At 51.0% G+C, this 16,270-nt stretch overlaps 1 protein-coding gene across 3 annotated transcripts in view; it reads left to right on the forward strand.

Moving 5' to 3' along the window:
• PPP1R8 (protein phosphatase 1 regulatory subunit 8) overlaps positions 1–16,270 on the forward strand; it is a 407,852-nt gene that overhangs the window by 339,017 nt on the left and 52,565 nt on the right. For all 3 annotated transcript variants that reach the window (XM_069623057.1, XM_069623058.1, XM_069623059.1), the window contains one exon: positions 7,311–7,375. In XM_069623057.1, coding sequence (XP_069479158.1) covers positions 7,311–7,375 — 65 coding nt within the window. The remainder of the gene's footprint in view (positions 1–7,310; positions 7,376–16,270) is intronic.

Consider the following 16,270-nt stretch of genomic DNA (forward strand, 5'->3'; position numbering starts at 1 on the left):
CTACCCCTACCTGGACGACTGGCTCATCCGAGCAAGGACAAGGGAGCTCGCCGTAGATCACACAGCGAAGACCGCCCAGCTGCTCACGGACCTGGGATTCTCCATCAACTTTCCCAAATCCCACCTGGTCCTGTCGCAAGTCGCACTGTTTCTGGGAGCCAAGCTCGACACGGTGGCGCTTCTGGCCTCGCCGTCGGAGGAAAGGACGAAGGCCATCCTGGGCAAGGTGCAGCGTCTGCTGGCCACGGACATGGCCAGGGTGAGGTCCATCAAGTCCCTCCTCGGGATGATGTCCTCCTGCATATATCTCGTGCTCCTGTGCAGGCTTCGGATGCGCCCTCTGCAAGAGTTCCTCGACGCCCGCTGGATCCAAGCGACGGGCAGCTTCAAGGACAGGATCCCGCTCAACGAGACCTTCCCACAAGCGATCCGGTGGTGGAGCACCCGCGCTCATCTGACGGCGGGCACAGACTTTCAGACCCCATCTTACCAGATAACGGTGATGACAGATGCCTCCCTAGAAGGGTGGGGAGTGCACACCGGAGAACTTCACAGAGAGAGGCCTTTGGCTCCCGGAGGAGAAGCTGCTCCACATCAACATCCTGGAGCTCCGTGCAGTGTTCTGGGCCCTCAGGTCCTTTGTCCCGTCCCTCAAGGGCAAGGTGGTGAGCATCTTCAACGACAACACCACCACGATGTTCTACATCCGGAAGCAGGGAGGAACCAGATCCCCAGCTCTCTCCAAGGAAGCCCATGATCTGTGGCAATGGCATTGGGCCGTCGCCCAAGGGATGTTTCTGGTGCCCTTTCATCTGGCAGGGGTAAAGAACACCATCGCTGACTCACTCGGCAGGGAGCTGCGCTCGTGCCACGAGTGGGAACTATGTCAGGATCAAGTGGATCGACTCTTCCGACGATGGGGAAAACCGCAGATCGACCTGTTTGCGACAGCGACGAACTCCAAGTTCCCCAGCCGAGGAGCATGGGCGATGCTTTCTCGTTCCCCTGGGACGGCCTGTTCCTATATGCGTTCCCTCCGTTGCTGTTGCTGCTCAGACTCGTCAACCAGTTTAAGAGGTCCCGGTGCAGGATGATCCTCGTCGCACCGGCGTGGCCGAGGCAGATCTGGTTCCCGGACCTTCTGGACTTGTCAGCGTCCCCACCAGTCAAGCTGCCGACGGACGCAGATCTTCTCTCCAGAGAAGGAGGCGGCATACTTCATCACAACCCGGAGTCGCTGAACTTGCAGGCCTGGCTCGTGCAGCACTAGAGTTTGGAGGGTACGATATCCCGGCTGACTGCAGAGAGGTTCTTGCAAAGGCCAGGGCGTCCTCAACTCTCAAGTGCTACGGACATAAGTGGAAGAGGTTCTCTGTCTGGTGCCGTGCACAGAAGATTAACCCTCTACGGATTACGGCCCCTCAAGTGCTGCTGTACCTACTGTTGCTGGCCAAGGCTCGACTGGCTCATGCCCCCATCAAGATACATCTGGCTGCGATCTCCCGATACACCAGAACCACAGGACGGGCGTCCTTGTGGTCCCATCGCCTGGTGAAGGAATTTATGAAGGGACTGTTCCGATCGTTCCCGCCGTTGAAGGCCCCTGCCCCGGCGTAAGAGCTCAACGTGGTGCTGACCCGGCTCATGGGGGCGCCATTCGAGCCCCTGCATTCAGCACCGTTGAATTTCCTGTCGTGGAAGACTGCGTTTCTTGTGGCCATCACCTCTGCACGACGAGTGGGAGAGATCCAGGCCCTATCCTGCAAGCCTCCATACTTGACTTTTCACGACACGAGGGTGGTGCTGAGGACGCACCCCTCCTTTATGCCCAAGGTGCCGTCGGACTTCCACCTGAACGAGCCCTTGGTGTTGCCTGTTTTCTTCCCGTCGCCTTTGTCGCCGGCCGAGAGGACTTTGCACTCGCTGGATGTGGCTAGAGCACTGAAGTTCTACGTGGACTGCACGAAGAGTTTTCGGAAGACATCACAGCTATTTCTGAACTTTGGACCTGTGAACTAAGGGATGGCTCTCTCGAAGGCTTCCATTTCCAGATGGCTCTCCGGCTGCATCATGCACTGTCATCGGTTGGCAAACCGGCCGTTGCCTGGCTGTCCGAGAGCCCATTCGACCAGAGCTATCGCTGCTACCACGGCGTTCTTGTCTGGTGTGCCCCTGCTGGACATCTGCAGGGCTGCTACGTGGAGGTCGACGCACACTTTCACAAGATTCTACTGCATCGACCGGGATTCCAGGGAGAAGTCCAGGGTCTGCCAAGCAGTGCTGCGCAACCTGTTTGCCTAAGGTGAGCCTGGTGAGGAGGTAAGAATTGCTTAATGTTGAGTTTGATGTAATGCTTAATGTTGAGCCTTTTCCACCTCCCGTTGGTTGCGCATGTGTGTATTGCTATGTATTCTTATATTCATGAGCATGTGAATCCATGCCAGACCCCATGCTGGAGAAGGAACAAGTTACTTAACTGTAACTGTTGTTCTCCAGCGTGGGTCTGGCATGGATTCACATGCGAACCCTCCCTCCTACCCCTCTGCGGCTCTTCACTTGGTCATACTGCCACTTTGCGTGCTACCAAATCTGAGATGGCTGCCAGAGGCGGGACTTAGGGAGAGGGCAGTCATTGGCTGGGGGCAGTATGACCCAGAGACCAGTGATTGGTTACTACTGAGAAAGACAGATCAGAAACGAAACTGATACTGATTTTTTTCTTTACCGAGGATTCCCGGCCTGACTGGGAATATTCATGAGCATGTGAATCCATGCCAGACCCACGCTGGAGAACAGTTACAGGTAAGTAACTTGTTCCATCTGCTTGGTTGAGGGCCACTAAATTTAACCCAGGCGTTCAGGAACGCATCCTGGATCTCCCCTTCGAAGGTCTGATTTTTTTCAATTACTCTACAGACGGCGAGCTGAATAAGAAGAAAACCAGCTCTCAAACGGCCAAGTCTCTCGCTATCCTATCAAGGCAGGCCACAAAATCATATGGGCAGGCTCAGGTGCGGTCGGACTGGGTGAGAACATTTGGGTGTTTCAGGGGCTTCGAGGAGCGCAGAACACACCAAACAGACACATACCCCAGCCTTTACAGGCGCAAGCAGCAAAAGGACCTCAAACAAGAAACCTGCTCTTCTTGCGGAAATCTCAGCACTCCTGGAAAGCTGGGCATTGGAGGAGGTCCCACCCTCTCAGAGAGGTTCAGGATTCCATTTGCAGATTTTCGCAATTCAGAAGAACCACCATGCAGGTCTGAGAGTGGTTCTTTATCTGTCTTATTTGAACCTTTACCTAACCCTCCAGAAATTCAAGATGGTTATGCCAGCACTGATGAGTCTCTGTGTGGGGAAGAAGACTGGACTTGCTCCCCGGACCACACTAATGCCTGTCTTCATGTCCCGATTTGGCAGCCACACCGTGCTTACCTCTGGTTCACAGTCATGGGCCGCCATTTCTAGTATAGGTTGCTACTGTTCGGGTTGAACTCGACCCTGCTGGTATTCACCAGGTTGATGAATGCAATAGTCGCAGTCCTCAGGTCAGATGGCCACCATGTTTACCCATACCTGGAGGACTGGTTCATTAGGGCGGAGTCTCCAGGTGCGGTCAAGGTCACAGCACACCGTCTTATGGACATTCTGCATGAGCTGGGGTTCTTCATTAACCAGCATAAATCACAACTACAGCTCACCCAGTCCCTGTTCCTGGGCCTTCTGTGCAACACACAGGAGCAAAGAGTTTACTCTGAGCTGAGAGGATTGGGGTGCTGAGGGTGGCTATCAGCCATTCCCTCAGCCGGACGACCACTGCAGCCTGGTGGTTCCAGCACCTGTTGGGCATCATGGCTGCATGCCTTCTGGCTATTCTGCTTACGAGCCTCAGGATGAGGATGATTTAGTTGCACTTGGCAGCTTCCTGGAAACAAGAGGCAAACTCAGGCTGCCACAGTCTCCAGCACAACATACCTCTGCCGGGATTTATTGTGGTGGAAGCAGGAGGCCAATCTATCGGTATGCATGCCTTTTCTGCAGCCCCCGCCAGAGTTGACTCTCATGAAGGACTGCATTAGGGGACCACTCCGTCCATGGTATGTGGTCCGAAAGGGACAAGGACAGTCACATGAACTTTGTGGAGCTGCAGGCTATACAGCTAGCACTGCAGGCATTCTGGCCACTGGTCGAGAAAAAAGCAGTCTGCATTTAAACACAGTCCTAGGTGCATGTACTAGATCAACAAGCAGGGAGGCACCAGGTCTCTTCCCCTGTTCAGGCTGGCCATCCAGATTGGGAGTGGGCTATGGAGCACAACATCCCTTTATCGGCAGTCCATCTTCCGGTGGATTCCAATCTGGAAACTGACAGGCTCGGCAGACTGGGTGTGGACAACTACGAGTGGCAGATATGTCTGTGGTTTCTGGGTGGCATCTTTCAGACGTGGGGCCACCGAAGTGTAGACTTATTCGCCGCACAGCACAACAGAATGTTCTACCAGTTTGCTTCCTGGATGGGCAGGGGCAGCAGCTCTCTGGGGGATGTCATTCACCTGTGATGGAAAAGCCTGTGGGTTTAAGTGTTTCTGCCGACCCCTCTGATTGGCTGAGTCATCTGCAAGATCAGCGAAGCGCACAACCTTTGGCTCATTCTAGTGGCTCCTTTGTGGCCGGCCAGGACGTGGTATTCAGGGCTGGTGAGGCTGGTAGCTCATGGGCCCATTCCTCTCCCGATCAGGGGATGTCCACACGTAGCAGGGCGCGTGGTGGTTCACCCGGATCCAGAGAAGTTAGCCCTAGGAGCCTGGTTACTGAGAATGTGACGCTGCCGCACCTGCAGTTGGCCCAAGAGAATCTGCATATTATACAAAAGGCGTTAGGACAATAGTAACTGGACAAGGTTTTGCTACTTAGCAAGGGACAAGGGAATAGACCCTACGGCTTGCAACCTCGACCATGTACTATCTTTCTTGTCCTCCCTGGCTGAATTGGGTGTGCAGGTTCCACCTATTGGGCAGACAAAGGGGCTTACAGGAACCTGGACACCATGTTATAATCCACTTCCAGCCCGGTGGTCAAACGGTATCGTACAGGCTTAACAAGGTTGTACTCCCCTGTCAAGCGCCCTCACCCAGTATGGGATCTGTTAGGCAAGATTGTGTGCAGTATCCTTTGGAAGACTACAGCAACCTTGACCTCCTGCCAATAGGGACCCAACCTTTGGTATAGGTCTGTACTACACAGGTTGGTAGTGTGGCTGAGCAGCCAGGCTTATCTCAAGAGGGGTCATTGTGAGCAGAAGGGTGGTAACAGAGTTTCACGGTGACGGGTATTCAAATAAACACTTACACTCAAGGTTTCTTGATTAAATAATTATTCATTTATTTAACAGTCGGTTATATAAGCCGCCTTTAAAAGGGAGTAAATCATGTAATACTTAAAGTACACTTCAAAACACACTGTTTCTCTAAATCGGATGATACCCAACCCTTCCTACACACCAGATGACTGAAATAGCTCGGACACTGTGGACATTGATTTATCACTGGTACATTTAGAGCAATACGGAGTTCAGTGTAAAGGATTAGATATGGGAATAAAAGAAAGGTTAACAATTCCAAAACTGATAAGTACTCTTAAAACCCTCCAATGCAAAGTAAATTAACCCTTTCCTGGGGGAAAGGCAAAAGCACTAAGCAGCTTTCTTCTATTAAGGTGCCTGCTGATCGCCTTGTGTGTCTTGATCCGAGTCAAAGGTGGTCTGGTAGGTAGCCACATGGATGAACTGCAAAGTTTAATAGAGACTATTAGTTTATTGCAGGTGTCCATAGCTGTTTAGACAGATAATATATTTTGCTGCATCTATGGTGGTGCTCGAGTAGTTCGTGACGGCACCATATTTGCCTTGTGCTTAATGGCTAGTGTAGGCAACCCTGTGAGGGGACTGCCAGCTTGTGGATAGCTACAAGCGTTGGTAAAATCAAACATGGCCATTGCAGTTCATCCACGTGGCTACCTACCAGACCACCTTTGACTAGGATCAAGACACACAAGGCGCACAGCAGGCACCTTGATAGAAGAACGCTGCAACTCTTCTCTAGACCTATGGCACCACAATCACTGGCTCAGGTAGGACTATGTCGCAGCCCACCATGCAGGCGATCACTGTCCCTGCCGAGAGACAACAATATCTTACTTTAGTATTTTTATCAATTTTTTAGATGTCCCACCAAAGGGGTTCACAAGGGATACCATCAAGTCCACTTGCACAGTCCTGGAGACAGCACTAGCACATCCAACCACCAAGCTAGTGCCAGAAACACCAGAAGTGTCGACTAGATAGATGTGTTGTATAGATTAACCACATCATAAGTCACGACTTGTACTAACCCTCACAAAATATCAGTACTACAATTTGTTAGTCATATGAATGCTTAATAGGATTGCTTTTGTATGGAATTCCCCATGAACAGGAAGTTGAAAAATGGTGACATACGCACAGTAGCCTAAACAGGCTTTTTAAGTAGTAACTAGAAAATAAATGGTTATATGTGAAAACTAATATTGGTGCTCTCCAATTTATGCAAAGACCAAATGTTATAATCATTTGTGCGACATTATACTACAAGCAAGTGCCATACTGGTGGGGTATCTTATGTCCTTGTGTTAAAAGCATTATCTCACACCCTCATGACATAGGCCCCCTAATCAAAAAAGAGGGCCACACACCCCCCTTGGTATTATAGACTCATAAGCCTATAGACCTCTCTCCTCTCAAAGGGCTAATCATTGGTGGTGAACGCCCATGCAGTATGGAGGAAAGGTGACAGCACTTGGTAGTAGTTGCAAATTGCTCATTGTAGTGACTAACTTACTCCTAGTCCATAGTCCCATTTCCTTCATACCACCCTCCCCCCTATTAAAGAGCGTAGTTGGGCAGTACATTTATCTGGCTGATGCATAAAATCGGACTGAGGTGTTGCGCCAGAGGGCGGGGTCAGAGGAGCCCAATGCTCCTGGTACCACGCCACCGTGAAAGGCTTTTTTTGTGTGAAAAAGGGTTCCGTTCCAGTCCCTAGCGAGGGACTCCTATGCAGCATGGAGCAAAGGGGGACTATGGACTAGGAGTTAGTTAGTAACTACAGTGAGTAACTTGTAATTTATAATCCATTCGAGCAGTTTATTTAAATCTGAATGGATGCAGTTTCCCATTTGTTTTCATATTGCAAATTCCATTCTGTGTTATTCTTCGACACCGTTGTTCATGCATATTACAAATATTGATCTTTTTTATTTTCTTGTTTGTTTGCAGAGGATGTCGATCCATCAGTCGGTCGTTTCCGAAACATGATCCAGACAGCAGTCGTGCCAGTCAAGGTACAGAGTTAAAATGTTGCACTAACCAATAATGACAATTATCGACCCGGGTGCCCTTCTTTGTGGGCAGGGATCACTTTAAATATAGGTTGGACTCAAGTTAACTTTTATGATGTATTCCTTCCTCCCATGGATGCCTCATCTTTATCTCCCAGCGCAGCTGCTCTTTGGATGTTTTTCCGCCGTCAGGGGACACAGTGGGGCTCCACATCGGCTCTGCCTGACACCTCTACAAGCAGGACATGACGTTGATGGCAGAATGTCAAGGGGTCAGGCCCCGCCGTTGCTCTGATTTCTTTTTTACTTTCTTCTGGCTCACTTTAGGAACACCGCTTCTTTAAATTCTTTCTAGTTTCTCAGTCATTCAATGCTCCGCTGAATCTGAAGTCTTGAAGTCTTCGTGGTTTAAACCCTGTGTCGACTGTGGGGTTCAAATCTCCACCTCTGATCCTCATTGAATTAGTCTTTATTGCCTTGGTTAGACTTGTGCATCCTACCAGTCGATACACCCCAAGTTGCTTCATGAAAAGGAGGCAAACAAGTTCACTTTCCTGTATTGCTTCATCAGTTCTCCCCCACTTTGCCAGAGTTGGACATGCTCCCTGCTGCTCCCCGGTAAGCCTCTAGCAGCTTTTCAGTGTCTGATTGTGAAGGCGGTGTATACCTTGGGCTCATCGGTCCCCTCCTGACCAAAGATGTTGACGGACGGACTGACTGAAATTCTGGATGAGGGACCAAAGGAAGAGACCGTACTGCCATTCAACCAAGCAATAGAGGCCCCACTCCTTGAGCTATGGTCCAGATGACCCGCAGTTCTGACTGGAATGTGATCTGGTGAAAAAGCACCTGCCAGCACCCTCAGACCCGCTGTTCCTGTCTGCCCATGCATCCCTGGATAGTTTAGTAGAGACTGCCACGGCTACCCTGAAGACTAAGTCTTCCCCCTTTCTGATCCTGGACATGAAGAGCAAGAGACTGGATGCCTGGCAGAAGAAGGTGTTGTATATGTATTAACGCCTTTCATTTGGCTTTGGCTTGTCATGTCGAAGGTGGCAGAACACATCCCTGCGGGTGAAGGATGCCAAGGAGACATCCCACCAGATCCTCCAATTGGGCCTAGACATGTCAGACTGTGTGGCCTGACTGAGCGATAGCCGCCAGTACTGTGATAAGGACATGCTCATAGACTAGAATGGCAAGTTCTGCACTGGATGGCCAAGAAAATGTGGGCATGTTGTATCAAGGCAACATCCTGCTTGGTATGAAGGCCGATGAATCGCTGCAGGAATTCCAGGCTTCGAAAGGCAACTGCGAATTGCTGCGACTGACGGTCCAGCAGCGACAACCTGCGAGCCAGTCGTGCAGATCGTTGGGCTTTATGCCCCTTCACCGCTTAGCCCCACACAGACAGAGGTCAAGCAGGTGCAGCGATGCCCCGGGGAAGCATCTCGGCCCCCACTGTGCCTTCCACTGCTCCAGGTGAGAAGCCTCTTTGAATCACACTTCCACCATCCCTCCTCTGTGGGAGTTAGAATATCCCAATTCGGCATGGAATGGATACTTACCACTTCCAATGTCTGGGCCTCACAGGTCATTCACCAGGGATACGGTCTTGCTTTTGCTCATCGTCCTCCAGGCCATCCACCAGACAGCCAGTGCTAGCCTCCGGAGCCCCTCCTGTTGGAGGAAATCCATCACCTTCTAGCAAAGGCGACCATAGATCCGGTAACCTGCTCAGAATGAGGCATGGTCTGGTACGCTACCTATTTCCTGGTGCCCAAGTATGGAGGCCTGCGTCCCATCTTGTATCTGAGGCTTTTGAACTTGTGCTTGGTGTTAGGCCTTGTCCGGGGATACAATCCCCTATTAGCTGCTTGCCATGGAGGCTGGACAGGATTCCCTGACGGCTCCTCCGGAGAGTCGGTCTGGGGACGCAACAGTTGGGTACTAAGGCATGTAGGGTCCTTTCTTCAAACGCAACTGCAGCACGTAGAGTCTGAAGGACTGGACTGGAGCCCTTAAGTGGAAACGAGACAAAGAGCTGCCACGTTATTATCTTAGGTAATTAGTGTTCTGATGTTTGTTAATCTGCTTAGAATCACATGCTGTGCATAGGTCCGACATCCAGTGGTCACTGCAGAGTATTGCATTTTGTTTTTCGTAGTCGAAAAGGGACGTCGACAAGGCGTGTCTGAAATACTATCCCTATAGTGACGTGTGTTGTACCCACAATCCCTCACGCGTCGAGGTCCCTCAGATTGTTTTTTTCCGCCCAGCTACTGGTCGCCTTTACGCGGAGCTCCTCGAGAGACATTGGAGATTCCATCTCCTCGACCTTTGGTCGTTTTTCCTATTTAATATATAACATATCGATCCCTCCCTCGACGCAGTTGTGAAGCTGTCTCCGCCGAGCAAGATCTTCGACGGAGGGGACGAGCGGAGGAGATCCTTCGGCGTTGCCGAACACGTGGCCTGGCCTCGCAGGCCAAATACAGTAGGGAGAGTGGGGTCGTGGGACATCTCTGGTTCTTTTCTGAGAATGCCTTTCCTTTTCCCCTTCCTTTCCCTTGGGGTCGTTATCACGATTTATTGCCTCGGCTATGGAGAGGACACCCTTTAGGTTTTGCCCACTTTGCAAGGGCAAGTTTACTTGGAAGGACAAGCATTCATGGTGTAACCGCTGCTTGCCCCTCGATCACAAAGAGGGTTGCGCGGCTTGTCGGCTTCTGAAGCCAAAGACTCTAAAAGACCGTAGGGTCAAGAGGTGGGCGGCCTACGCTATGTCAAAGGCCGATTCTTCACCCGCCGCTGCTACCACCGACAGTGACGAGGAACGTGATAACACGACCTCCGCTACGGAAGTCGTAGACCCCTCTAAAGAGCGCTCGCGCTCTTCGTCGTCTGTCCCCGGCCCCGACGGGCTCGGCTCACGCCCTGCTTATGGGGATGAACACCCCGGCGACACTGACGCACACGATACCACACATAAGCACACAACCCATAGCTCTTCTTCGTCGAAGACGAGGAAAGCATCAGCGCCCAAGGAGACGCAGGTTCCACCGGCGGCCTCCTCGGACTGTTCAGGTTCGAAGCCGCGACCAGCGACTGGGCTTTCGGCAAATAAGGGCACCACCCCCAAACCATCGGCCGGCGCGCACCAGCAGAGAGCGCACGCCGCCGTAGAACGATCGACACCCGTAACGTCGAAACCACAGCCCTCCGCTGACAAACGAGTCGCAGAGAGCTTGGCGAGGATCGTTGTAGCCGACGCCCAGAAGCGTACGCCGAAAGACACGTCGAGCGCTACGCAGAGGTCGAAAGACACGCCGAAAAAGCCCGAAGAAAGACAGGGACTACCCCCTTCAGTCGGGGGGGACCCCCAGCACACCGGAAGGCTTTTCGGAATGCGACAGGACACTTTCCTCGACGTTATGGGGGAGGTCGAGCCGTTTTCAGCTAGATGACACTAATTTTCCCCCGCTAGACCGCTCAGGGGTACCCCATGAAACCATGGAAAGGCTCCATCTCTGCATGGAGAGAATGGAGAGGTTTATGAAGACCCAGAACCCTCCCACTCCAAAGAGAACAAGAGAAGGGCCTCAGGAGGACCCCAGGGCCAAATATCCGAGACTAGTCAATCCCCAGCAGGACACAGCCTCAGACTTCCATAATGTGTATGACCTCACTGGTGAGGAACAATACTTGGAGGAGGAGGATGAATTTGTGGACGATGAAGAGGGACAGAACCAGTAGGAAGCTCTGGAAGACAGCCCAGACATGGTAGGAGAAGGCTTCGGAGAAAATCCAGAAGGACCTTCTCATCCCTGGCAATCCCCATCAGTATATTCGAACACTGATGTCCTGAACCTAAATCCTCCTGACAATTCACCTGTTAGAAACATGTCTCCCATTGACGATCAGCCCACATTCAATGCCCTGTTGCGCAGAGCAGCAGCACATTTCGAACTGGACACTAGGGAGATCTCTCCTGAAATAGACTTTGTGGAAAGAGTAATTAAGGAGAAACCCCCAGTCAGCCAGACCATTCCCCTCCTCGCTTCAGTGAAGAGAAGAATCATCCCTTCGCTATCCACACCCGCACTAATCAGAGGAGTTAATCCAAGAATTGAAAAACTTTTCACTCCTTCACCCTCAGATCCGCTGTACATCAGGAGACATTCCATTCCGGATTCCCTTGTAGTAACTAATACAAGGAAGAGGGCAGGGGTGCCGCTGTCCACCAGCGAGGCACCACCTGACAAGGAGGGCAAGAGGTTGTATGCCCTTGCAAAGAGAGTCACATCCTCGGCTGCCTTTTCGGCAAGAATTGCGAACAACAACTCTTTGCTAGCTAGCTACGCGGATGCGCAGTGGGCCAAACTGCGCAAAGACGCCGAAGAAGCGCCGGAACCACTACGTACACGCCTGCTATCAACTATTGGCGAAGGAATCCAGGTCAACCAGAGTATTGTAAAGAACTCTCTGGATGCTGCAGACAGCGGGATGTTCCCTGGTTCAGGGAATACTCCTAAAACGCCATGTATGGTGCGCAACTCAGGGTTCAAACTGGAGACACAAGCGTCTTTAATAAATAAACCTGTTGAAGACTCAAACCTCTTCGGGAAAGCGGTGGATGAAGCTCTGGAGATGGCTAAAAAAGAGTTCGATACTATCAAAACTCTTGACCAGATCCCTAAGCCCACTACCAGACGCGGCTATGGCAACAAACGCTTTTTTCGTGGCCAACGCCAACAGCAGAATCAGCAGCAACAGTACCCTGCCACCAATTACCAGACCAATAGTGGGCAGTACAGCCAAAGAGGCCAGCGCCGGGGCAAAGGGAGAGGTCGGGGGTCCACCCCCAGAGGCTCCAAAGCCCCCAACAACACCAAGTGACGCGAAGATTCACGTCCCCTCCCATGCAGCACCGGTCGGGGGCCGGATAACATCCTTTCTTCCAGCATGGGAGGGAATAACGTCAGACCGCTGGGTACTTTCCACCGTAGCCCACTGATACTGCATCGAATTCAACAGTTCCCCAACATACAGACCCCCGAGGGGATGACGCATGACACCGGAACACCTTGCCATCCTTCTCCAAGAAGTACAACTACTGCTGGAAAAAGGAGCCATAGAGGTCGTGCCTCTATCTCAGGTAACGGAAGGTATTTATTCAGTGTACTTCCTTGTACCCAAAAAGGATCTAACCATGCGCCCTGTATTAGATCTGCGCCCAGCGAACAAGTTTATCAAACCCCAGAAGTTTCGTATGGTGACCTTACAGGAAGTGATCCCACTGCTATCACAGGGAGATTACATGACAACATTGGACATGAAAGATGCATACTTTCATATTTTAATGTTGCCAGCGCAAAGAAGATACCTCAGGTTCATGATAGAAGGCAAACACTACCAGTTCAGAGTGTTACCCTTCGGCATAGCATCAGCACCACCAAGGGTATTCACGAAGGTAGTGGCAGCGGCCCACCTGCGCAGGTTGTCCATCCCAGTTTACCCTTACCTCGACGACTGGCTCATAACAGGGGATTCTTACGAAACATGCTTCTCCAATACCCAAAAGACTGTAGACCTTTTGTTCCAGTTGGGCTTCTCCATCAACGAAAAGAAGTCCAGCCTAGACCCCAGCCAAATCAAACAATTCCTAGGGGCTCTAATTCAAACAAAGGACGGCCTCGTCTTCCCCTCCAACGAGAGGGTCCAAAACATGCTGTTTCAGATCCCTCAATATGTGACCGGTCGAGAGGTGACGGTACGCAAAGCAATGCGCTTGCTAGGCATGATGGCGTCGTGTATTTATTTGGTACCTCACGCGCGCCTGCGCCCTATGCAAGAGTGGCTCAACAGCCAGTGGTGTCAGGCCAGCGGACTATGGGACGATCTAGTGGTGGTCTCGCAGGTCTTGGTTCTCTCGCTACGGTGGTGGACAAAGGAAAACCTGGAAAGAGGGAAACCCTTTGCCACACCCGCGGCGGAAGCCACTCTAACCACAGACGCATCCCTCACAGGATGGGGGGCTCACCTATCCCATCAGACTGCTCACGGAGTGTGGACTCCGAACCTAGCATCCAAACACATAAATCTACTGGAGCTACCAGCTGTGTTCAAGGCGCTAAAAGCCTTCCAGGAACACCTACAAGGCAAGACTGTGTTGGTCCTTACAGACAGCACCACAGCCATGTACTACATCAACCAGCAGGGGGGCACCCACTCTCCAGGACTGTCCAAACTGACCCAAAATATATGGAAGTGGGCTCTCAAACAAAACATGTTCCTACTGTCACAACATGTACCAGGGGAACTCAATCTGCTGGCAGACAAACTCAGCAGAGATTTCCCCCTGCCCGAAGAGTACGAATGGCGACTGCACGAAGACATCGTCTTCGATGTCTTCACACAATGGGGATTCCCAGAAATAGACCTATTCGCAACCCTGGAGAACTCACAATGCCTAAGTTACGCCTCCAGGTACCCCCAGAACCAATCCAAGGGGAACAGTCTGTCGATGCAATGGTCAGGGAAATTTGTTTACGCTTCCGTCCCCCCCCCCCCCCCCCCCCGACTCCCCTTCTCAACAAGGTGGTGCACAAGATGCACCAGGAACAAGTGACCATGATACTGGTGGCCCCAATGTGGGCCCGACAGCCATGGTTCGCTCACTTGATGGAGATGTCTCTATCTCCCCCAGTGAAACTCCCCTGCCCGTACAACATGCTGTCACAAGACAAGGGCAGGACTCTGCATCCATGCCCCCAGAACATGAACTTAGCAGCTTGGCTCCTGAGATCATAGAATTCGGACACCTACAGCTCCCGCAGAGATGCATGGACATCCTCAGGGAAGCCAGAAAACCTAACACTTGCCACTGCTATTCTAGCAAGTGGAAGAGATTTGTCATCTGGTGCAGAGGAAAAAGCATCAACCCGATTGACTGCTCTCCCACACATATTGTTCTATACCTGACCCACTTATTGGATTCAGGTCTAGTGCTCAATTCCATTAAAGTCCACCTAGCGGCACTTTCTGCATACACCACTTCCCAACTCAAGGTGTCGTGGTGGAAGATCCCTGTTCTAAAGGCCTTCATGGAGGGAGTAAAGAGAATACACCCCCCGATAGCTGACCCAGCTCCCAGATGGGACCTTAACGTGGTACTTACCAGACTCATGGGCTCACCATTCGAACCCATGCACAAAGCATCTCTTAAAGACCTCACTCTTAAAACTGCTTTTTTAATAGCTATCACCTCCATCAGGAGAGTAAGTGAACTACAGGCTCTTTCTGTTCTAGACCCCTTCGTTACAGTTCAGAGATAAGGTGGTTCTACGCACGCACCCAAGGTTTGCTCCGAAATTCATCTCGAAATTCCACGTAAACCAGTCTATAGAACTGCCAACGTTCTTTCAAAATCCTTCCAACTTGGGAGAAAAAACTCTGCACACACTAGATATGCGCAGAGCGGTCATGTTCTACATGGAAAGAACCAGACCACTGAGGAAGACTAATCAGTTCTTCGTCTCGGTGGCAGCAGGAAGAGAAGGGGATGCAGTTTCAAAGTCCACTATTTCTAGATGGATTGTTCAATGCATCACTCTCTGCTATACTCTTGCTAAGAGAGAACTGCCCTTTAAGCCAAGAGCACACACTACTCGAGGCACGGGGGCGTCCATAGCATTCATTGCAAATGTTCGCCTTGAGCACATCTGCAAAGCGGCTACCTGGAGTTCTGTGCACACCTTTACAAAACACTACTGTCTAGATGCACACTCGAGATCTGACTCCCAGGTGGGACAGGCAGTATTAAGACATCTTTTCTCTACTGTTCCTTCTCATAACCCACCGCCAACTCCGGGTACTGCTCGCTAGTCTATGCACAGCATGTGATTCTAAGCAGATTAACAAACATCAGAAGACAATGCATTACTTACCATAAAAGCATTTCTGATGGTTGTATCTGCTTAGATTCACATGCGCCCACCCTTCCTCCCCGCTCGGATAGAAGGAACATAGACTTCCTTTTATATCTCTCTTTTCTGTACTCACTCACGTCTAGAAGGCTCCCTCAGGGCAGAAAAATACAAACCGAGGGACCTCGACGCGTGAGGGATTGTGGGTACAACGCACGTCACTATAGGGATAGTATTTCAGACACGCCTTGTCGACGTCCCTTTTCGACTACGAAAAACAAAATGCAATACTCCGCAGTGACCACTGGATGTCGGACCTATGCACAGCATGTGAATCTAAGCATATACAACCATCAGAAATGCTTTTACGGTAAGTAATGCATTGTCTTACTTTTTGGTGTTTTGTCCAACTACAACTATCCAAGCTTTGCACACCCAGTCTATTACCCTCCTATAAATTGTGTTAAAAATTGAGGATTCATCTGAACCTCTATTGCTTCATCAGTTCTCCCTAATTCTGGCGCAAGGGATCTATGTACTGTCCCCGCTGGTTTTCTCCTGCTTACATGTAACATTGTTTGATGGGAAAGGGAGGGATTGTCCTATTTATAATCTATTCTTGTTTTTCCCGCATAGCTCCTGGGGAAGTCACAGCCCAACAAGAAAAAGCATGTCAAGTAGTGCTCCAGCCTTTGGGGAACTGTCCCACAGTTGTATTATCTGATTGTATTGCTGTTCCTTTTGTGTTGGAGTGTGTCTTTCTCCTTGGTTCCCGAGAGGCTCGTCAAGCTGTCCTTGTTCTGACACTTAGCAAGGACAGGTTTAAGATGGTCACTCTAGCTCAGATTCTTCAGGTCTTGGACCTTCAGGATTGGCTAGTCTCCCTGGATCTCCAGGATGCATACTACTTTGTGCCCATCCACAAGAAACGCAGGAAGTTCCTGAGGTTCAAGGTGGGGATTGGCCACTA

The sequence above is a fragment of the Ambystoma mexicanum genome, chromosome 11 (assembly GCF_040938575.1).
Source record: "Ambystoma mexicanum isolate Mex_15411 chromosome 11, UKY_AmexF1_1, whole genome shotgun sequence".
Classification (NCBI taxonomy): Eukaryota; Metazoa; Chordata; class Amphibia; order Caudata; family Ambystomatidae; genus Ambystoma; species Ambystoma mexicanum.